At 41.7% G+C, this 24,081-nt stretch overlaps 1 protein-coding gene across 4 annotated transcripts in view; it reads left to right on the top strand.

Moving 5' to 3' along the window:
- Window positions 1-24,081, top strand: part of INO80D (INO80 complex subunit D) — a 79,563-nt gene that overhangs the window by 37,721 nt on the left and 17,761 nt on the right. For all 4 annotated transcript variants that reach the window (XM_062190216.1, XM_062190220.1, XM_062190218.1 and 1 more), the window contains exons 5-8: window positions 7,547-7,655; window positions 17,422-17,646; window positions 20,990-21,099; window positions 23,815-23,948. In XM_062190216.1, the coding sequence (XP_062046200.1) occupies window positions 7,547-7,655; window positions 17,422-17,646; window positions 20,990-21,099; window positions 23,815-23,948 (578 nt within the window). The remainder of the gene's footprint in view (window positions 1-7,546; window positions 7,656-17,421; window positions 17,647-20,989; window positions 21,100-23,814; window positions 23,949-24,081) is intronic.

The following is a 24,081-nucleotide window of genomic DNA, read 5'->3' as shown; positions in this document are numbered from 1 at the left end:
ATCCCATATGGACAATGGTCCCAGTCCCAGCTGTTCTACTTCCAATCCAGCTCTCTGCATATGTACTTGGGAAGGCAGCAGATGATGGCCAAGTACTCAAGACCACCCCCCGTGGGAGACCCAGCTGGAGTTCAAGGATCCTGGCTTTGGCTAGGCACAGCCCTAGCTGTTGGGAAGTGAACCAGTAGATGGAAGATCTCCCTCTCTGTAACTCTTTCAAAAAATTAATCTTTTAAAAAAGAAAATGCAAAAGTCTTTTGGGAAGTTGTCAGGCTATTAGTGAAGTATTAAACTTTTTCAAAAACCAAGCTTTAAAGTGAAATTTTTGAAGTTTCTTCATCAACAACAATAAATACAGTGTTCATTTCAGGGAAATTGCCAAGTATTGAAGGCAGTCTTTCAGATAAAAGTGATGGGAACAACGTGTTTGGAATTAGTTGAAACAACCATTATACTTTTTATGTTTGTTTCGTGAAGAGAGAGGGAGAGTAGGTGTGTATGTGAGCTCACATTTTGGTTCACTCCCCAAATGCCTACAATGACTGGGTCAAGACTGAAACTGTGAGCTGGGAACCCTGTGCAGATCTCCCACATGAGTGGCAGGGACCCAATTACTTGAGCTGTTACTTCTGCCTTCCAGAGTCTGCATTAGCAGGCAGCTGGAGCCAGGTGTTGAACCCAGGTACTGTATTATGGGACACAGCCAGGTATCCAAACCAGATACTGCAACGAGACACAGCTCCGGAGCTGGCACTGTGACATATTAGGCTAAGCCTCTGCCTGTGGTGCTGGCATCCCATATAGGCACTGGTGTCCTGCTGCTATGGCCTGGAAAAGCAGTAGAAGATGGCCCAAGTGATTGGACCCCTGCACCCCTGTGGGAGACCTGGAAGAAGCTCCTGGCTCCGGATGGATTCAGCTCCAGCCCTTGTGGCCGTTTGGGCAGTGAACCAGTGGATGGAAGACCTTTCTCTTTCTCTGTCCCTCTCTCTGTAATGCTACCTCTCAGATAAATAAAATCTTAAAAAAAATTAAGACACAACATCTTAAATGCTAAGCCAGAGGCCTGCCCCAAGAAAACCATCATACTTTCCATAAGCAGCAGAGGCACTTTATGTATAAATGACATTTAATCAACGAAAATTTTATAAAGGCTCAAAGGTTGAGATTTAATAAAATAAGCAATCCTTGGGTCCAGCGCCTTGGCTCACTTGGTTAATCTTCTGCCTGCGGCGCCGGCATTGCATATGGGCACCGGGTTCTGGTCCCAGTTGCTCCTCTTCCACTCCAGCTCTCTGCTGTGGTCCGGGAAGGCAGTAGAGGATGGCCAAGTGCTTGGGCCCCTACACCCACATGGGAGACCAGGAAGAAGCACTTGGCTCCTGGCTTTGGATCAACGTAGCTCCAACTGTGGTGCCCATTTAGGGGGTGAACCAATGGGAGGAAGACCTTTCTCTCTCTCTCTCTCTCTCTCTCTCTCTCTCTCTCACTGTCTAACTCTATCTGTCAAATAAATGAAAAAAATTAACATAAGCAATCTTTAATGAACAGGTACTTCATAAATAAAACTTACTTTAAAAAGAAAGATTATTTGAAAGGCAAAGTTACAGAGAGAGAGGGAGAGGGAGAGATCATCTACCCACTGGATCACTCTCCAAATGACCACAGTGGCCAGAGCTGGACTGATCTGGAGCCAGGAGCCAGAAGCTTCTTCCAGGTCTCCCAAGTGGGTGCAGGGTTCCAAGTACTTTGGCCATCCTCACTGCTTTCCCAGGCACACTAGCAGGGAGCTGGATTGTAAGTAGGATAGCTTGGGACTCAAACCAGCACCCATATGGGATGCTGAGGCCACAGGCCACAGCACCGACCCCTAAAATTTTAAAACCTAAAGGCATAATGTGTAGAAGATCCTGCAGTTTTACCCGTCATCACTTATTTTATTTAATTTTGAGAGAGAGCATACTCCCACAATAGCCAAGGGCCAAGACCAGATTCCAGGAACTTAAACCAGGTTCCTCTTGTAGATAGCAGAAATCCAGCCTTTTTTTTTTTTTTTTTTTTTTTTTTTAGTTTTTTTTCAGGCAGTTAGACAGTGAGAGAGAGAGAGAGAGAGAGAGAGACAGAGAGACAGAGAGAAAGGTTCCTTTTTCCGTTGGTTCACCCCCCAAGTGGCCACCACAGCCGGCGTGTTGCGGCCGGCACACTGCGCCGATCCAAAGCCAGGAGCCAGGTGCTTCTCCTGGTCTCCCATGCGGGTGCAGGGCCCAAGCACTTGGGCCATCCTCCACTGCACTCCTGGGCCACAGCAGAGAGCTGGCCTGGAAGAGGAGCAACCGGGACAGAATCTGGCACCCCGACCAGGACTGGAACCCTGGGTGCCGGCGCCGCAGGCAGAGGATTAGCCTAGTGAGCCGCGGCACTGGCCAGAACTCCAACCTTATAAACTATCATCACTTCTTCCTATAGTCTACACTGATGGGACTCTGGAATCAGGAGCTGGAGCTGGGGATCAAACCCAAACTCTACAGTGTGGGTATGGGTCTCCTACCTGGGATCTTAAATGCCAGGCCAAACACCTGCTCTCCACCATGGCTTTTATATCATTTATATAAATGTCAAAGCAGTGTAAACGGCAAGTAATATCATAGTACTATTTTGAAAAAAAAAGTTGACCTAAGGAATCCCATGAAAGTATTTCAGGGGACCTCTGGTGATCCGTGAACTATACGTTGGGAACTGCTGTTTTGCATTATTATTAGTAATGTAATTGAGGTGCCAACACTGTGGCATAGTAAGCTAAGCTTTCACCTGTGATGCCAGCATCCCATATGGGCGCCTCTTCGTGTCTCGGCTGCTCCACTTCCCATCCAGCTCTCTGCTATAGCCTGGGAAAGTAGTAGAAGATGGCCCAAGTGCTTGGGCCGCTGCAAACCACTGGAGAGACCTGGAAGAAGCTCCTGGCTTCAGATCAGCCCAGCTCCAGCTGTTGCAGCCATTTGGGGAGTGAATAAGCAGATGGAAGACCTTTCTCTCTGCCTCTACCACTCAAATAAAATCTTTAAAAATAATAATATATTAGTTGAATATTTGTCCATATGGTCTTTGATCATTGTTCTTATATTTGCCTTTCAACTTTCATTTTTTTGAAATATTTCTCTTTTGTATTGATTTATAATGAGTTTTTGTACATTTTTTTTTAAAAGATTTATTTATTTATTTGAATAAGAGGAGGGAGTGAGAGAAAGAGCTCTCCCATCAGCTGGTTCACTCCCTACATGGCTGGCTGCAACAGTTGGGGCTGAGCCAGGCCAAAGCCAGGAGCTAGGAGCTCCATCTGGGTCTCCCACATGGGTGGCAGGGGCCCAGGCATTTGGGCCATCTTCCTCTGCCTTCCCAGGTGTGATAGCAGGAAGCTGGATGGGAAGCAGAATTCTCCCATGTGGCATGCCTGCACTGAAAGTGGCATGTTAACCCCACTGTGCCGGCCCCATCCGTATTTCTTGTTGCAAAGCCTCTCCTCCTCTTCATTTGTTGTCTGCTTTCAAATGTTTTATTTTAATGATTTTGAAGTTTAGAAGTTAACATTTTTTTTTAATGTATACCATTTAGGATTTTTTCCTTTTGAGACTGGTTTTTGTTTCATTTTTAGGTTGTCTTTATTACAACAGTGTATAAGTATATTCACCTGCATTTTTTTAAAGATTTATTTTATTTATTTGAAGGACAGAGTTAAAGAAAGAGGTAGAGACAGAGAGAAAGGTCTTCCATCCACTGGTTCACTCCCCAGATGGCCGCGATGGCCGGAGCTGTGGCGATCCGAAGACAGGAGCCAGGAGCTTCTTCTGGGTCTCTTACATGGGTGCAGAGGCCCAAGGACTTGGGCCATCTTCTACTGCTATCCCAGGCCATAGCAGAGATCCATAGCTGAATCAGAAGAGGAGCAACCAGGATTAGAACCGGCACCCATATGGGATGCTGGCACTTCATGCCAGGGCTTTAACCCCCTGTGCCACAGCACCAGCTCCAAACACTTACATTTTCTTTTAGTCTTTTTATTTCATTATTCACATTTTAATCATTTATGTGGAACTCATTTGCATGCTGGTTTTGAGGTAGAATGATAACTTTTTTTCTAATATTTGCCTCTAATTCTAATAGATATATCTCCTGCCGAATTTTTATTTATAATTTCAATTATTTTTAATGTTGATAATTTTACAGTTTTTCAAACTATGCAATTTTATGTTGTATTGGCTGATTTTATCATTTTTGTGCAAAAACTCAAAAAATTATTGAAAATTTTACTTTTTAAAAAACTTAAGCATATTAGAAGCCTAAGATTTTTTTTTAAAAAATGTTATTTTGGAGAAATAAGAGAATATAGGCCGGCACTGCGGCTCACTTGGCTAATCCTTTGCCTGCAGCACCAGCACCGGCACCCCGGGTTCTAATCCCAGTCGGGGCGCCAGATTCTGTCCCGGTTGCTCCTCTTCCAGTCCAGCTCTCTGCTGTGGCCTGGGAATGCAGTGGAGGATGGCCCAGGTCCTTGGGCCCTGCACCCGCATGGGAGACCAGGAGGAAGCACCTGGCTCCTGGCTTCATGGCAGCCACTTGGGGGATGAACCAATGGAAGGAAGACCTTTCTCTCTGTCTCTCTCTCTCACTGTCTAACTCTGCCTATAAAAAAAAAAAAGAGAGAGAGAGTATAGCTCAGTCTTATAACCAAGCACAGCCTGCATCTATGACAGTAAAGAATAGACAAGGACACATTCATTCTTGTAATTAGCTTTCACAGTTCTGTCTCGGCTGGTTATATCAGCTCGTTACAGTAAAACTAGTGATAATAAACCCAAGACCAAAGGTTTGCTTTATTGGCAGTTAATTTCACAACATGAGAAGCACTTCTGTCTTAGTTCTTATTGAGTTAGACCTTGACTTTTTCAAAAAAAGTATAGATGTCTTATAGAAGTCATTGTTGCTTCTACTGAAACAGTTATAACACAACTTATGTTCTGATTTTTAAAGGTGCTTCAAGTCTTTTAAAGGACCTCACCTGAACTTGATATTGTTGTGATTGCTTAGTTTTTTAAGTCTTTTTAAAAATTGCAAGTTATTTTAAATTATTTATTTATTTGAAAGGCAGAGTGAGAGACAGGTGGAGGATCTCCCATCTGCTTGTCCATTCCCCAAAATGCCCGTAACAGGGAGCTCAGTCTGCTTCTCTCATGCAGGTGGCAGGGACCCAACTACTTGAGCCATTTACCTCTGCCACACAGTGTGTGCACTCATTAGCAGGAAGCTGGATTGGAAGTTTAGCAGGGACTCAAATCCAGGCATCCTGAGCAGCATCTTGACTTGGGCCCGCCTGCCCTATTATTTTAGTTGAGAAAAAAGTAAATTTTTAAGATGACCTGACATTTTAGGTAGTCATCTTAGAACAAGATTTGAATTCCTTTATGCTAGTGGGAATGTGTTACTTAATTTTAAGCACTTACTATTTGCATTTCAATTAACCTTTTTATAGTTTCCCTATTGGCCACATGTAAATGCATTTAAGCTATAGAAGAAATCTGTGAAGTCCTTTTCAACCTGCTTCAGGTCCTTTTTAATATAACTAATGAGAATGGCCTTTTGAATTTTTTTAAAAAAATCTAATTATGGGGGCCGGCGCTGTGGCATAACAGGTAAAAGCCACTGCCTACAGTGCCGGCATCACATATGGGTACCGGTTCAAGTCCCAGCTGCTCCACTTCTGATCCAGCTCTCTGTAATGGCTTGGGAAAGCAGCGGAAATTGGACAAGTCCTTGGGCCCCTGTGCCCACATGAGAGACCCGGAAGAATTTCTTGGCTCCTGGCTTTAGATGGGCCCAGCTCCAGTTGCTGCAGGCATTTGGGTAATGAACCAGTAGATGGAAGACCTCTCTCTCTCTCTCTGCCTCTCTGTTACTCTGCCTTTCAAATAAATAAATAAATCTAAATATATATATATATATATATATATACATACATACATACACTTACTTACTTACTTACTTGAAAAACAGTGACAGAGAGAAAGGGGGAGAGAGAGAGATCTTTCATCTGCTGATTCACTCCCGAAATGACTCCACAGCTATGTCTGGGGCAGACCAAAGTCAAGGGCCTGGAACTCCGTATAGCTCTCTTATGTGGATGGTAGGGGCCCAACTACTTGGTTCATCTTCTGCTGCCTTCCTGGGTACTTTAGAAGAAGCTAGATTGGAAATGGAGTAGCCAGGGCTCTGCATAGCAAGTGGTGGCTCAACCTGCTGTGCCGCAAAACTGGTGCCAGTGGTCTTTGGATTTTTGAGTTATCAGGAAAGAAGACAAATAAAAGACTAGTTATCAAGGTGTCTAGTAAGCCTCATAGTAGTCTAAGTATGTTCAAGTCCTGTAGATCCACTTACTGTTGTAATTTAGGCTGTGTAACATCAGTCTTTCTCGAAAGCTCTTTAAGAGGTAAGACTTTTAAAAGGGTAAAACCTTTATTTTAGGAACTAACAGCTACTCTGTTATTAAAAATTATAACATTAGATAATCATTGTTCATACTGTATTTCTCCATTCTTCCTTATCACACAAAATGTAGCAGCTTTTATTTAAAATACTTGAAAGAAATCCCAAACCTCTTTAGAAATATGGGGCCAGCACTGTGGCCTAGCAGGTTAAGCTGCTGCCTGAAACGCTGACATCCCATCCGTATCAGAGCACTGGTTCTAGTCTTGGCTGCTTCACTTCTGACCTAGCTTCCCACTAAAGTTCCTGGGAAGGCCCAAGTCCTTGGTCCGCAGCTACACACACAGGAGACCAGGATGGAGTTCCGGACTCTTGGCTTCCATCTTGACCTTTGTGACCATTTAGAGAGTGCCAGCAGAAGATCTCTTTCTATATCTTCCTCCCTCTCTTTCTCTTACTTTACCTTTCAAATAAGTAAAAATAAAATCTTTACCAAAAAAAAAAAAAAAGAGAGAGAGAGAAACTATAACATTGCCATCCTGCCTTCTCCTTCTCTCTTCCTGTAAAAGGCGAGAGCCAGGGGATGACATTACCTAATCCATGGAGCCCTCTCCTCCAGGGGTGCTTGACGATTTACTCCAGGGCCTTTCTTTGTTAAAGTATAGAGTGACGCTCTTCTTGCCTGAACAGTTGTTCAACTTCTTTTCTCACCCTTTTGAATGTGTTTCTCTGAAATTCTTTTAGTGTGTGATGCTTTGATACTTAAGAAATTCCATGTTTTTTGCTGCCTGACTTCTATCCCTTCCCTTGTGCCGTTTCTCCCCCGTCAGTGAAGTGTCTGACAAAAGAGGTACATCCTGAGATAAACCTTTTCATGATAGTGTCATCTGTTTTAAACTTTATTGATGTCTCTGTAAGAGCAGAAATGAGACTCATCAGGAGGTGTTTGTTCACAGTATGATACGACTTGGCGGTTGGTGTTGGGTTGTGTACTTCAGACGGCTTTTTTTTCTGCCATGTTTTGAATAAGAGCAAATGTTTTCTAACTTGGCAATATCTCATCTGTCCCCAGGATTGGACTGGTCTGAAGAGAGCGGAGAGGAACTGGAGGACTCAGAGCAGGCCTCTCCATACCAGGTTGCATGGTCCATCCGAGAAACCCTAAGATATGAAAGACACATGTAAGTCATCGTGAGGTTTTTTCTTGTGTCTATTCATGGGATTTTTGTTTTTGTTTTGTTTTGTTTTTGACCTAATTTTATTGTAATGGAGGTTAAGTAGATTCCCATGGGAAGAAATGTACTGTATTGTTTGAGCAAAGCTACTCTTAAGTTTTCTTGGTAAATTTGTTTCTCTACATTTGGCATTCATCACTGAGGGTGCCAATTGTAATAGAAGTTAAAATTGAGAGGGCCCTGATGCAAAGTCTTCATTTACAGAAGAGGAAAGCAAGGTAGGTTTATGAATGTGCCTGTGTTCACCTAGAGGTCTGTATCTCCCTTGGTCCCATCCCCACAGTAGCTAGAGATAGTGCTTTTTATTTCACCTCTGTCTTCTACAATGATCCATTCTTAAATATGACTTCGAAATGAGTGTTTTTCTCAGATCTGTGGAAGATTTATGAACTTTTCCCTTCAATGATAGTGAGGAATTAATTTTCTTTCAGTCAACTGTTTTGTCAGTTTACAGGGAGAAATATACTCATCAAGTATAAATATACTCATCAAGCAGGACAAATGGTCACTGAACGTAACTACCTAGGAAGCAAATGACAAAAGCTTCTTTGGGCGTGGAATTAGAACCAGGAGATTTGGTTGGATTTTATGAGTGGCCAGTATCATTAAATTTCAATAGCGTGATGCATCCATTTCTGTCCTGGGGGTTTGTCTTCTCTCCATTTGCCCTTGCCTCACTTATCTCCTAAATTGGAGAATACTATACTGTTTTTTTTTTTTCCTTGAGGTTCCATTTTATATCTGTTTAAGACTGTTTTCTTATCATTAGTATGTTCCTTATTTAGATAGAATAAAGTAGAGATAAATAGGATTAAGGTTTTCTTTAAAAAAATCTTTTATTTATTTTTATGTACTTGCAAGGTTGAGAAACAGAGACAGAGAGAGATCTTCCATCCATTGGTTCACTCCCCACATACCCTAAACAGCCAAGGCTGGGCCAGGCTGAAACCAGGAGCCAGGAACTCGATCCTGGTCTCCCACATGGATGGCAGGAACTGAAGTACTTGAACCATCATCTACTGCCTCCCAGAATGCACATCAGCAGGAAGCTGGGTTGTAAGTGGAGTAGCTGGAACTTGAACCAGTCACTGATATATGGGATGTGGGCATCACAAGCAGTGACCCAACTGCTGTGTCAGATGTCTACTCCCATCTTTAGGAAAGTTTTGCCATTTAAAATTACTTAGTTCATTTCATTTTTGGAAGAAAAACTGAAAGTGGAATGATCTCATGTTCCTACCTGAAGAACTAGGATTTTACTTAAATTTTTTGAAGATCTGGCTTTGTTTTGTCAAAGGTTTTTTGGTGATTCCACTTAGTTGTATGTGGATACTCCAAAAAGTTTGTGTAAAATGGGAATTAAAAGTTCAGTGTCAGGCATTTGGTCTAGCAGTTAAATCACCTGGCATCCCATAATAGAGTACCTGGGTTCAAGTTTCTGCTCCACTCTCCATTCAGTTTCCTTCTTTTATTTTTTTAATTTTTTAGATTTATTTATTTGAGTTAAACACACGAGGGGGATACGGTTTCCATCTACTGGTTCACTCCCTAACTGGCTATAACAGCCGGAGCTGAGCCAATCTGAAGCCAGGAGCCAGGAGCTTCTTCTGGGTCTCCCACATGGGTGCAGGGGCCCAAGGACTTGAGCCATCTTCAGCTGCTCTCTCAGGCCATAGCAGAGAACTGGATTGGAAGTAGAGCAACTGGATCTTGAGCCAGCGCTCATAGGGGATGCCAGCACTTCAGGCCAGAGCATTAGCCTACTGCATCACAGCGCCGGCCCCTCCATTTCAGTTTTCTGCTGATCCTGACCCAGGGAGGCAGCAGGTGATGGCACAATAATTGGATCTCTGCCATCCTAGCCCAGTTCCAGCCATTGCTGGCATTTGGAGAGTGAGCCAGTACAACAAAGCTCTCTCTCATAGTCTCTTCCTTTAAATATTTAAAAAAGAAATAAAGTTTATTTTGATGCAAAAATTGTTTTAAAATCCATGGGTAAACGTTTCAATTTACTCATTTTCCATAAATTTTATCTCAATATCAGAAATAAGTTACTGTCTTAAATGTATGAAGGAACAGTATTATTGCCATTTCTTTTTCTTTTTTTAAAAGATTTCTGTATTTATTTGAAATGCAAAGTGGCAGAGAGAGTCAGAGAAGGATACATCTTCCATCTGCTGGTTCACTCTCCCAAGTTGTCGTAGCAACCTGAACTGGGCCAGGCAGAAGCCAGGAGCCAGGAACTCTGTCTGGGTCTCCCACATGGGGGGCATGTGTCCAAACACTCAGGTCATCCTCTACTGCTTTCCCAGGCACAGTTGAGGGAGCTGGAACAGAAGTGGAGCAGCCAGGAATCAAATTGGTGCTCTGAAATGGGATAACAGCATCATGGGCAGCAGCTTAACCCCTTGTGCCACAATGCCAGCCCCACAAATTTTCTTTGAATTTGTTGAGACAGAGAAACTAAGAAAGCAAATTCCCAACTGCTAGTTCACTCCCCAAATGATCACAGTGGTCTTTGGCTGAAGCCAAAGTTAGGAGCTGAGAACTCACTCCCAAGTCTCCCACATGGCAGGTGGTAGGAATCTAACTACTTCAACCTTTACCTGCTACTTCCAAGCGTAAGAGGAAGGTAGGAAGCTGGGATTGGGAGTAGAGCTGAGACCATTAAAACCATTTATTGAAAACACTGTTATTGTTCCCTTTCATTGAAATCCTTGGTATAAATTAGGGTGATGTGTGTGTGTTTGCATGTGTGTGTGTCTATTTGTACAATTTCTTTTTTTTTTTTTTTTTTTACAGGCAGAGTTAGACAGTGAGAAAGAGAGACAGAGAGAAAGGTCTTCCTTTTTCCTTTGGTTCACCCCCCAAGTGGCTGCTACGGCCAGTGCGTTGCGGCTGGCATGCTACGCTGATCCAAAGCCAGGAGCCAGGTGCTTCCTCCTGGTCTCCCATGCGGGTACAGGGCCCAAGGACCTGGGCCACAGCAGAGAGCCGGACTGAAAGAGGAGCAACCGGGACAGAATCCGGCGCCCCTACCGAGACTAGAGCCCGGGGTGCCGGCGCCGCAGGCAGAGGATTAGCCTAGTGAGCCGGGGCGCTGGCCTATTTGTACACTTTCTGTTCTGTTTCATTGGCCTATTTGTCTGCATGCCAGTAGTTTTAAGTAAGGTTTTACTCTTACTTTTGGTTTATTTGATTCTCTTTATGTCTTTTTTATTTCATTGCTTTATGTTCTAATCTTTATTATTTTCTTATTTTAGATTTAATTTGCTCATCTTTTTGTAGTTAAATAAATTTGTATTTATATAAAGGGGGCAAATTTCGTGTGCTTCATATATACAGTTTAAGAGCATAATGATAGTCCCCAGCCTTTTTTCTCCCTCACTCCCACTCTCCCTTCTCCTTTTTTTAAAAAAGATTTTATTTATTTGAGAGGTAGAGTTACAGATAGTGAGAGGGAGAGGCTGAGAGAGAGGTCTTCCATCCGCTGGTTCACTCCCCAAGTGGCTACAATGGCCAGAGCTGAGCCGATTTGAAGCCAGGAGCTTCTTCCAGGTCTCTCATGCAGGCGCAGGAGCCCAGGCACTTGGGCTGTCTTCTGCTTCTTTCCCAGGCCACAGCAGAGAGCTAGGTTGGAAGAGGAGCAGCCGGGACTAGAACTTGTGCCCATATGGGATACTGGCACCGCAGGCGGAGGATTAACCTGTGCCATAGCACCGGGCCCTCGATTTACTTTATAATCATGAGCTTAACCCTTCAGTAACTAAAGAATTCAACAAGTAGAATGTGGAAAAACCACTGTTCCTCAGAAATATAGAGAAGGGCTATAAACAATAATCAAATCTCAAAATGTCAGTTTCACTCATGTGTTACTTTTTTTTACTCTGTTTATTACCATAGTTCAGGGAAAACATATGATATTTGTTTTTTAGGGAGTGGTTTATTTCACTAAGCATAATGGTCTCCAGTTGCATCCATTTTGTTGTAAAAGGCTATCACTCTTTTTTATGGCTGAGTAGTATTTAATTTTGTATATGTACCACAATTTCTTTATCCAGTCATCAGTTGATGGATATCTGGGTTGATTCCATATCTTAGCTATTGTGAGTTGAGGTAAACACGGGGGTACAGATAACTCTTTGATATGCTTTCATTTCTTTTGGGTAAATTCCCCAGGAGTGGAATGTCTGGGTACTGTGGTAGATCTATTTTCTAATTTCTGAGGAATCTCCATATTGTCTTCCAAAATGGTTATGCTAAGTTATAGTGTATTAGGGTACCTTTTTCTCCACATCCTTAGCAGCATTTGTTATTTTTTTGATTTGGGGATGATAGCCATTCTAACTGGAGTGAGGTGAAACCTCATTGTGGTTTTTATTTGCATTTCCCTGATGGCTAGTGATCCTGAGCATTTTTTTTGTGTGTCTGTTGGCCATTTGAATTTCAACCTATAAATCTGGGTTCATACCAAGCACCAGGAGCCAGCCATGTGGAGAAGCATGTAGACTAGGAAGCATGGGGCAGGTGGCCCAAAGGCCACGTGTTCTGGAGGTACAGGCTTTGCCCATTTCTCAACTGGCTTGTTTTGTTGTTGAGTTTTCTGAACTCTTTATAGATTCTGGATTTTTTTTAAAAGATTTATTTATTTATTCGAAAGTCAAAGTTACACAGAGAAGGAGAGGCAGAAAGAGAGAGGTCTTCTATCCACTGGTTCACTCCCCAATTGGCGACAATGGCCAGAGCTGTGCTGATCCAAAGTTAGGAGCCAGGAACTTCTTCCGAGTCTCCCAGGAAGGTGTCAGGGCCCAAGGACTTTGGCCATCTTCTACTGCTTTCCTAGGCCATAGCAAAGAGCCGGATCAGAATTAGAGCAGCCGGGACTTGAACCAGCGCCCATATGAGATGCTGGCCCTTCAGGCCAGGGCTTTAACCTGCTGCACCACAGCGCTGTCCCCAAATTCTGGATATTAATTCCTTATCTGTTGAATAGTTTGAAAATATTCTCTCCCATTCTGTTGGTTGCCTCTTTGTTGTTTCCTTGCAGTGTGGAAGCTTCTTAGCTTGATGTAATCCCTTGTGTGTGTTTTTGCCTTTACTGCCTGTGTTTCTGGGGTCTTAGCCAAGAAGTTTTAGCTTGCAGTGTTTCCCACTAGTAATTTGATGGTTTCAGATCTTAGATTTATATCCCTGATCCATCTGTTTGTAGTTTTTAGGGTGATAGCTTAAAGTAGTTCATTTGAAATCTTTCTTGCATTTTCATAGACACTTGATGCTATACATTTACTTTTAAGTACTGATTTTAGGTACCTCCAATATTAATTATACATTTTCATTCAGTTTAAACAACTTTCAGACATTTTTGATTCCTTATTTGATTGGTGTTTTTTTTTTTTTAAAGATTTATTTATTTATTTATTTGAGAGGCAGAGTTACAGACAGAGAGAGGGAGAGATCGAGAGAGAAAGAGAGGTCTTCCATCTGCTGGTTCACTCCCCAAATGGCGGCAATGGCTGGAGCTGGACTAATCCAAGGACATGAGCCAGGAGCTTCTTCCAGGTGTCCTATGTGGGTTCAGGGACCCAAGCACTTAGACTATCATCCACTGCTTTTCCTGCCATTAGCAGGGAGCTGGATCGAAGTGGAGCAGCCAGGACTCAACCCTGTGCCCATATGGGATGCCAGTGCTGCAGGCAGAAGCTTAACCTATTACACCACAGCACCAGCCCTGATCTTTGGATTACTTAGAAATGATAGTTTCTTTCTTTTTTTTTTTTTTTTATTTGATAGGTAGAGTCAGACAGTGAGAGAGAAACAGAGAGAAAAGTCTTCCTTCCATTGGTTCAATCCCCAAATGGCCACCACAGTGGGAGCTAAGCCGATCCGAAGCCAGGAGCCAGGTGCTTCCTCCTGGTCTCCCATGGGGTGCAGGGCCCAAGCACTTGGGCCTTCCTCCACTGCCCTCCCGGACCACAGCAGAGAGGAAGAGGAGCAACCCGGACTAGAACCCGGCACCCGTATGGGATGCTGGTACCGCAGGTGGAGGATTAACCAAGTGAGCCCTGGCACCAGTCCCAGAAATGATAGTTTCTTAATATTTTGGAATTTTGATGACTAATTTAATTCTAATGATATCAGAAACCACCTTTGAATGTAGTATTCTATAAATTTCAATTAGCTAATTGATAGGGTTGTTTATGTCTTCCATAGCTTTGATGATTTTGTTATTTTATCAGTTACTGAGAAAAGGTGTTGAAATCTATTTGTAGATTTTATTTCTCTTTTTGATTCTGTCAATTTTACTTTCCATATTTTGTAATTCTGTTATTAGATGTGTAATCATTATAAAATGATCTCTATATGATGACCCTCAGATGAAAAAGAAGATACCTGAGGTTTTACTTTATGGACATGCATAGTAGCCACTTTGTGGGACAGACTAGTGAGCAAGATGCCTGCATCCTAGATTTGGGTGTCTGGGTTTGAGTCCTGTTTTTGTTCCCAATTGCTGCTTCCTGATAATGTGTACCCTGGGAAGCAGAAAGTGAAGGCTCAAGTAGTTGGGTCCCTACCACCTACATGGGAAACCTGGATTGAGTTCCCAGCTCCTGGCTTCGACCTGGCGCAGCCCCAGTTGCTGTGGGCATTTGGGGAGTAAACCCATCAACTGAGAGATCTCTCTGCTTTTCAGATAAATAAATACATTGAAAAATTTGAAAGTAAAAGTAACTATTTTCTGTTTCTTCTTGAGTCAGATTCAGATGCTTCTGTCACACTTAGAACTTGTCTGTTTAATCTTTTTTTCTAGTATATTAAAGATTTTTATAGTATTCCCTGTTAATCTTTCTATTCTCTTTAAGATATATTATAGATTACATCTACCCTTTGAGTCTTAATTTTGGTAATTTATGACTTTTTCTAATTGAAGGGGTTATTAGTTTTGTTGAACATTTTAAAGGACCAGCATCTTACCGTTTTTTTATATTCTCTGTCACTCTCTTTTCATTTATTTCTTCCCTACTCTTTATTATGTCCTCTATTCTGCTTGTTTTGGGTTTAGTTTTCTCCTCTTGACGTGGAAAGTTAACTTACTGATTTGACATCTTTCTTCTTTTTAAACATAGATAAATATAGCTATAAATTTCTCTCAAAGCTTCATCAGTAAGTTATGCTATCTGTATCTTTTTTGCACTTACTCAAAATATTTCTTAATTTCCTTTGTCGTTTATTACAAAGGGTGCAGATGAAGAGATACATGGGGTGAGGTATGGGAGAAGGACAGAGTTTCCATTTCCATTCCTGGTTTCACCACCTTCCAGGAGCTTGTATGTGTTCAGCTATTTGGAAGCTCTCTAAACATTATCCTTTTTGGTTTTTATGGAGACTTCATTGCATGGGCATGAAGCCTGGACAACTGTGTTGAAGTGTGATTGGACAGAAAGGGTGTGATCCAGTGCATATAGCCTGGATGAGGAATCCCAGCAAGTTCTGTCAGATTCCGCATTCTTCTTGCCCTGTCTGTGCAGCATGCCTCCCTCCAGGGTGTCTGGCACGGCCCCTTGGGAGTGCGGAGGGTCTGTGACCTGTGTGGCAAAAGTAGGTTAGAGAATTTCTTTATGGCCAGCTATAAGACAGAAAGGCAGGGGAGGGTTAGAGTTCCTGTGACCCACCTTGGGGAAAAGAAATTTTAGTTTCTGTGGCCTTGCCTTGAGCAGGGAGTTAGGAGCCATGAGCCAAGGATGAATACCCAGATTTCTCGGAATAACACAGCCACTAATGTATTTTCTGTCTCTACAGATTTAGCTATCAGTTCTGGACACTCTTTATAAATGCAGTCATACGTTTAGTCTTTTGTGGAGGATATACTTTGTGTAATTTTAGTCTTTCAGATTTATTGAGACTTGTTTTATATCCAGGACAATGGCTGGGGCTGGGGCTGGGCCAGGCCAAAGCCAGCAGCAGGCACTCAGTCTGGATCTCCCGTATGAATAGCAAGGACACAAGTACTTGAGCCATCACCTCCTGCCTTCCCAGGATGTGCTTTAGCGGGAACCTGGCAAGGGGAGCAGAAGCAGTACTTGGACCCAAGTGCTCTAATATGGGATGCAGGGGTCCCAAGTGGTGTTGCCCTCCCCCAATAATTTTAGTTATTAATTTATCTTCCTGTGAATTGTTTAACATTTAGGATGTGTTTATCTTATGTACATTGCATTGTAAATTCCTAGAAACATGGGCCTCTCTTCTTTAGTGCTCAGCATAACAGGTGCACAGTGTTGAATGTTGACTAAATGAATGTTTGATGTTGCACTGGAGAAGAATGCCTATTCTGTTGGTGGTGTTTTTAGATGTCTGTTAGGACTGGGCTGGTTTGTGGTGTTTGATTCTGTTCCCCTTGGTTATCTTCTATTTTGTTGTTCTATCCATTATTGCAAGTAGGATATTGAAGTATCCAATTGTTGTTGAATTGTCTTATTTTTCTCTTCCATTCACTTAGTTTTTGCTGCATGTATTTTGGGCTATTACATATGTGTGTACTACGTTTCCTTTTGTAATAATGCTTTTATCATAGAATACCCATCTTTATCTCTAAGACATCTCTGTTTTGAAAATATATTTTGCCTGATGTTAGTATAGCTACTCTAACTCTTTTCCATTGCTTTCAACCTTATTTGTGTCTTTGAACAGAGTATGTGCATGCAATTTTAAAAAAATTGTATTCATGTCTTAATGAAGAATGGGATGGGATGGGAGAGGGAGTAGAGGGTAGGACGGGAGTGGGGCTGGAAGGGTGGGTATGGGGAGAAGAACTGCTATAATCCAAAAGCTGTGCCTATGAAATTTATATTTATTAAATACAAGCTTTTTTAAAAAGCTGATCCAAAGCACCGCGCTGATCCAAAGGCAGGAGCCAGGTGCTTCTCCTGGTCTCCCATGGGGTGCAGGTCCCAAGGACTTGGGCCATCCTCCACTGCACTCCCGGGCCATAGCAGAGAGCTGGCCTGGAAGAGGGGCAACCGGGACAGAATCCAGCGCCCCAACCGGGACTAGAACCCGGTGTGCTGGCACCGCAAGGTGGAGGATTAGCCTGTTGAGCCACGGCGCCGGCCTCTGTTTGTACTTTTAAAAATACCTTAGATTAATGTGACTCCCACAATCAAAATTCTTTAAATGTTGTAAGAAAACAGTAGTTCAAAACCAGAATGTCTAAAAGGGCAGCTGTTGGATAATGTACTGCTAGAATCTACTGCTGTATCTGTGGTATAACCTTGAAATATTTTGCTTATTTTCAACTGAATGGGAATTCTATTACTCTAATTTTGTTAAGTATGTGATCACATAAGATAAAAGTTTTATTTATTTGAAAGGCAGAGAGAGAGGGAGACCAAGATCTCCCACTTACTGGTTCTACCCAAATGCCTGCAACAGCCAGGGCTGGGCCAAGCTAAAGCACACCCCGTAATGCAATCCAGGTTTCCCACGTGGGTGGCTGGGACCCAAGTACTTGTGTCATGCTGTCTCTGATGTTGCTCATTAGCAGGAAGTTGGTGACTTGTGCCCAGGCATTCCGATATAAGATATGGGATCACTGTGCCAAATACCTGTCTCAGAGACAAAATTTTTAAACTCATGCATCCAACACCCTATTTTATTTGTCTTTTCCCTTTTCTGAAATGAGCCTAATCTTTTTTTTTCACTTCCGTCTGCCTTCTAGGTCAGATGACGATGATACGGAGAGTAGGAGCTCCAGGGTGACCCAACTTTGCACTTACTTTCAGCAGAAATACAAGCACCTCTGCCGCCTGGAGCGGGCAGAATCTCGTCAAAAGAAATGCCGGCATACATTCAGGAAGGCTTTGCTGCAGGCAGCCAGTAAGGAACCAGAGTGCACTGGGCAGCTCATACAGGAACTGCGGAGAGCTGCATGCAGTCGAACCAGGTTAGAGCCAGCACAGCCACCTGTTTTTAAGGAATTTGTCTCCACTTGTTTTTTGTTTTCTATACTTTTTTTTATTTAAAGATTTATTTATTTATTTGAAACGTAGAGTTGGAGAGAGAAGGAGAAATAGATCTTCCATCCTTTGATTCACTCCCCAGATGGCCACAACAGCTGGAGTTGGGCCAGGCTGAAGGTAGGAACCAGGAGATTCTTTCAGGCCTCCCACTTGGGTGGCAGGGGCCCAAGTACTTAAGCCATCTTTTGCTGCTTTTCCAAGGCCATTAGCAGGGAGCTGGAGTGGAAGTGGAGCAGCTGGGACTTGAACATTGCCCATATAAGATGACAGATTCGCAGGTGGCAGCTTCATCCGCTACAGCACAAAGCTGGCACCTATAATGCTTTCAAGTATAGAATTTCAGAAGAGGGACCAGCACTATGGCGTACTAGGTTAAGGCTCCACCTGCAGTGCCGGCATCCCATATAGGTGCCGGTTCTAGTCCTGGTTGCTCCTCTGCTGGTCCAGCTCTGTTATGGCCTGGGGAAGCAGAAGAAGATAGCCCAAGTCCTTGGGCCCCTGCACCCAGTGGGAGACCCAGAAGAAGCTCCTGGCTCTTGGCTTTGGATCAACCCAGCTTGGGCCATTGTGGCCATTTTAGGGGTGAACCAGCAGATGGAAGACCTTTCTCCCTGTCTCTCCCTCTCTCTGTAACTCTACCTCTCAAATAAATAAATAAAAATGTAAATTAAAAAAAAAGTTTCAGTAAAAATTGTAGGTTTATACAGCATGTAGCAATTTGTATGTAAACATTATATACTTTGAGTTTAGTCTATTATTATGATCTTATCAAATATGTGTCTAAACTATGAGTTTTGGGTAATTTGGTATTTATGTGGAAAACTATCTGTGAATCTAAATTTGTTGTTTTTCAAAACATTTCCCAAACCAGTTTTAGTGATGCTTAAAGAAAGGAATTAATGATAACTAAATGTCATAAATTGCAAAAATAGAGCACCAAGATGGACTCTATTCTAAAGTTTTCATTGATTTGATGTCATTTGATTATGTCAACAATGATTAATGTAAAGTTTACTGCATACCACATCATTGATAATTGTACGACCATGCATCACAATTATGATTGTAGTTCATTACCGTACATTGTATTTTAGGGTCACAAAAGATAGCTTTTCTATAATACCCTCTGTTTGGTATTTTTGTTAACAGCTCTAGTTCCACAAAAGGCATTTAATTAAATGTTTTAGAAATTAAAACCAAAGTTGCTAACTTTTGATATATATCCTTTAAGGTATTTCAGACTATATCTGAATAATGTTAAAGTATTCCTTCTTATCTGGTAACTTGGTCAGATTTATTGGTAAGTGGAATAACCGATTAAAATCAAATTTACATATTACAGAACCCACAATCCCTCAGTGACTGGTGTTTATGGAAACATTATTGTTTATGGAGGATACTGTAGGGAGTGCGAAAGGGAAATGTAAAAAAAAGAAACTAGAATTTTTCAATTTCCAACAACATTAGAAAGTTTTGGTCATTTTCTTTGCTTTGAGGAATTATTTAGATAATCAATATATCTAACTTCATATTAAGCGCTTTTTGTCTATGAGGATATTGAATTCTGCCTTTGAATTTATTTTTAAGAGATAAATTGGTAAGTTGGACTATAAGATGATTTTTGGTTTGTTTTTTTTTAAGATGATTTTAAAAAATTGAAACTAGTGATTTCTTTGGAGGTCTAGAATAAAGAAAATGAGGGAATGTGTTGTACACTAGGCTTGGTAGATGACTGAGGAAATTATTAAATTGTTAATTGAAAATTACCCCCTCAGTGTGGAAATCTAGACCAAAAGAATTGAAGCTTAGCTGCCAAAATAGTTAAATTTTATTTATTGGGATTTGTGTATCCTTTTGTACAGTGCGAGAGTTAATAGTGTAGACCCCCTTTTTAGGGCATTGTAGAGACTCTTAGGGGTACACAGTTGAGCTCTGCAACGGCCCACTTCTCTGCTCGGGATCCTGACAAGTCTTGCAAGCTCTTAATTAAAGCAAGTGCTGTGGCTGCACTTGGTGTCTGTTTGCATTTACTATTTCTATGAGAGTGGTAATCAGAATAGAAGGATTCTTTTGTTTAGGTTTTATGTAAATTCACATGGAATTTAGTTTCTGTATGACTTTATATAATTAATATAAATAATTCCATTGAAACCCTTAGAAAGATACTAGGAAACAACTCAAAAGATTTACTTTTATTCCTAGCTAACGATTTTCTCATACTAAACAACATGTATAAATGTCAAATAGTTGGTGATACTTTATGGAGTCTCATAGGTGGGAGTGTTTTGTACTTCCAAAATTTAAATATTATTAAGTATTCAAGATGGGAGGGTCTGCAAACAAATGAAATGGGTAAGGAGTGGGGCATGGCTAATCAGGGACAAGGGCAAGAAGGAGATTCATCACTGCCTTGCTCTCTGTCCTTAGTTTCTTTTTTGAACCACATGAGTGCATTGTGTATTTGTGAAATTTAAAAATGAGTTAAAGTATTTTATGTGATGTACAAAGTAGAGATTGTATTTAAATAATGTAAGATAGAATTGCACATGTAATAGAAAGTTTCTGAAGGTTAAAAAACATCTCCGAGATGAATGCATTTTGGTGGATGAGAGGAATGTGGCCATTTCTGCATGTCAGTGTCCTCCTCAAGATCGGGTTTTTTGCAGATTTACTGTCCAGCAGCACAAGTTGACCAAATCCTTAGGATGATGACTAGCAGTTACCAACAGTCACTGTTCACCATGTGTCATAGTGTAGATTGTGTGTAACTGGTTTAGAGGTATTTGTTAGATCTTCCCATGCCTAAAACAGCACTGCCAGTGGGAAGACTCTTGTCTGCATTTTACAGGTGATACGTGAGGCTAAGTTACTTGCCCAAGGTCACACAGCTAGTATGACATGGAACACGTTCAGATCCAGATTGTCTGATTTCCATCTAATGTTCTTCATCATTTTTCTGCCTCTTTGTTTCTTTGATTAAAAGGGAACCAAAATATTCCTTAAAAAAATAAAAACAGAAACAGACATAGTTGAAACCTATTCTGAACTAACTAATTTGCTTTGAATGTCATAGCTTGGAGAAATAATACAATTGGTAATTTTAATAATACTTGCTTTTTTTGACTCATAATTGCATTTTATTTAATGACTGTAGATACTATAAATAGGTAAAATGTGGGAGTTACAGAGCAGTAGCATAATGTTGAAAATTTACCCTGAATTCTTAAGCATTTTTTAAAAATTTATTTTGGGTTTTTTCTTCCTTAGCATAAGCCGGACCAAGATGAGGGAGGCGGAAGCAGCAGCATGCAGTGGGATGGTGAAGGGTGAACAGTGCACTAACAGAGCCCTGCCATTCACCAGGCATTGTTTCCAACGTATCCTTTTAACTACGTTGACTGTGCCCTGAAAAAAGTATTCGTTCATCTGGGGCTGGGTACTTCATTTTCAAAACAAGTTAATGGCTTTTGAAATTGTAACTGATGTTTAAAATGATTTTTATCTAACTTCTAATTTTCATGAAGTTCTCTGAGTAATTTTTTCGTTCTTATATCATTGTGATTATTCATTCAAGAATCACAACAAAATAATAAGAATTGATAGGAAGTAGTAGGTTCTTTCAATGGCTGTCAGTTATATTTTGTTAATAGAATTCTGGTTCTTCAGGTGGTTGCTGGAAGCTTGAAAGAAGCAGCTTATATATAACACTCACTGATGGCAGAATCACACCACATTATTTTAAAATTGTTTTTAGTGTTCCAAGACAGTCATATAATTCTTTTTTTTTTATGAAATATTTATTTATTTATTTGAAAGGCAGAGTTATAGAAAGGCACAGAGAGAGAGAAAAAGAAAGTCTTCTATCCACTGGTTCACTCCCCAAATGACCACAATGGCCAGAGCTGGGCCAATTTGAAGCCAGGAGCCAGGAGTTTCCTCTGCGTCTCCTCACGTGGTTGCAGGGGCCCAAGGACTTGGACCATCTTCTACTGCTTTCCCAGGCCATAGCAGAGAGCCAGATCGTAAGAGGAGCAGCCAGGACTTGAAATGACACCCATACGGGATGCCAGCTCTGCAGGCAGTGACATTATCCACTACACCACCATGCTGGCCCCTAGACAGTTCTACAGTTCTACGGATGCCTTTTACTGTAGGATTAACTTACTGTTGTAGCCAGTACAGTGTTGATTTGAAATTAATCAGAGGATATACACATCACTGAGGAAGAAGGAAGACGCGTTAGAACAGTAAGCTTGAGGGAAACCTGTGCTGGGGAACTTTAGGCTGGTGATGAGGTCTTACTACTGTCACTTCCATTAAATATTTAAAATTGGGTTGTATTGGCTGGCGCCATGGCTTAACAGGCTAATCCTCTGCCTTGCGGCGCCGGCACACCGGGTTCTAGTCCCGGTTGGGGCACTGGATTCTATCCCGGTTGCCCCTCTTCCAGGCCAGCTCTCTGCTATGGCCCGAGAAGGCAGTGGAGGATGGCCCAAGTCCTTGGGCCCTGCACCCGCATGGAAGACCAGGAGAAGCACCTGGCTCCTGCCTTCAGATCAGCGAGATGTGCCGTCCGCAGCGACCATTGGAGGGTGAACCAATGGCAAAAAGGAAGACCTTTCTCTCTGTCTCTCTCTCTCTCTCTCTCTCTCACTATCCACTCTGCCTGTCCAAAAAAAAAATTGGGTTGCATTTAAAAAAGTTTAAATTGTAACAATTATTCGTTATCATCTGTTTGATTTTTGCCTTCTTTTTTTTTTTGGGGTGGGGGGGAGTTGTATTTTCACAGCTCTTCCAGCAGTAGTTCCTATGTAATAAAGGCTTTATGAAATAGCCTTAATTATAAACAGTAAAAGAAAAACACAAAACTATTTCTTGACTAAATATGAAGGAAGTTTTATGGAAATGTAGTGGCTAAATATATGAATGCTTGAAAATGATGATGTAAAACTGATGTTGTAAACTTAAATAGTAAAGTTTGGATTTAAAACTAATTTCTTAAGTTGCAAGTTTGATTTTAGTACTAGAACAGTGAAATGAAACTTTCAACATTGGATGGATTATTATTTTATAATTATGTGTTTAAATTTCTATTTAAAAAAAAAAAGAGTATTTATTTGAAAGGCAGTTAGAGAGAGGGAGAGACAGAGAAAGAGATCTTCTATCTGCTGGTTTACCCCCTAAATGGCCACACTGGCCAGACGTGGGCATTTCCAAAGCCAGGAGCTTCTTCCAGGTCTCCCACGTGGGTGGCAGGGGTCCAAGCACTTGGGTCATATTTTGCTGCTTATCCCGAGACATTAGCAGGAAGCTGGACTGGAAGTGGAGCAGCAGGGACTCAACCCAGCACTCATATGGGATGCCAGCATCACAGGCAGCAGCTTTTCCTGCTATGCCACAATGCCGGTCCCAATTTGTGTTCTCTGTGATGAGTTACCATGAGCAGAAAGTTTTTCTTTCATTTTTATTTTAATTTTTAATGGAGAAGTATGGGTGAGGGATTGAGAGCAAGAGGCCATGTGAGTTCTTTCTGCTGGTTCACTCCCTAAATGCCCACATTGGGCTGGCAGTTAAAGCAGGGCTGGGGTATCAGTCCAGGTCTCCTTTGTGGGTGCCAGGAACCGACTACTTGAGCCATCCTCACTGCCTCTCAGGGTCTGCATCACAGTCAGGGATGGAGCTGGGTGTGGAACCCAGGCACCCTGATATGGATGTGAGTGTCTTAACTGCTAGGCCAAACAGCACCCCAGAAAGTTTTCCTTGTAGAAGTCCTAAACCATTATAGTGGAACTTCGAGGAATTAATACAGTATAAAGGATTTGACTATCCTCCTCCAAACAACAGCCATCTGCTTTAGAATGGCTGTGAGGGAGGCTGGTGTTGGGAGCTGATTAGCAGAATAGACTTTTCCTGAAATATGACTGATGACAATAAATTCAAACATTATCATATTCCCATATCAATAGTTGGGTTCTTTGGCTTTTTTAAATTCATATTTAATTGAACATCATTAAAGGAAGAAGCAAATTTTATATAGAAAAAGGAAAAATTAGACCATTTCACTGTATTTTATTCTTAAAAACAAAACCCAGATATCCTCTTGAACCGCTCTCAGCAGCTCTTCTCAAGTTGCACAGCCAAGTTTGCAGACGGGCAGCAATGTTCTGTGCCAGTTTTTGATATTACACACCAGACACCTCTGTGTGAGGAACATGCCAAAAAAATGGTAAGTTTGCATTTCGTTTTCTGCAGCAGAGGTTTTCAAACTTCTGATGCATACAGCGTGACGCAGAAATGCTGTCACTTCCCTTAATTCTTTCGTGCTACCCCTCCAGTTCATCCTCTGATCTGTGTTTTGC

This window comes from Lepus europaeus, chromosome 1 (genome assembly GCF_033115175.1).
Source record: "Lepus europaeus isolate LE1 chromosome 1, mLepTim1.pri, whole genome shotgun sequence".
NCBI lineage: Eukaryota > Metazoa > Chordata > Mammalia > Lagomorpha > Leporidae > Lepus > Lepus europaeus.
Note: the sequence above shows the minus strand (reverse complement) of the source record. Positions and strands in the feature narration are given on the sequence as shown.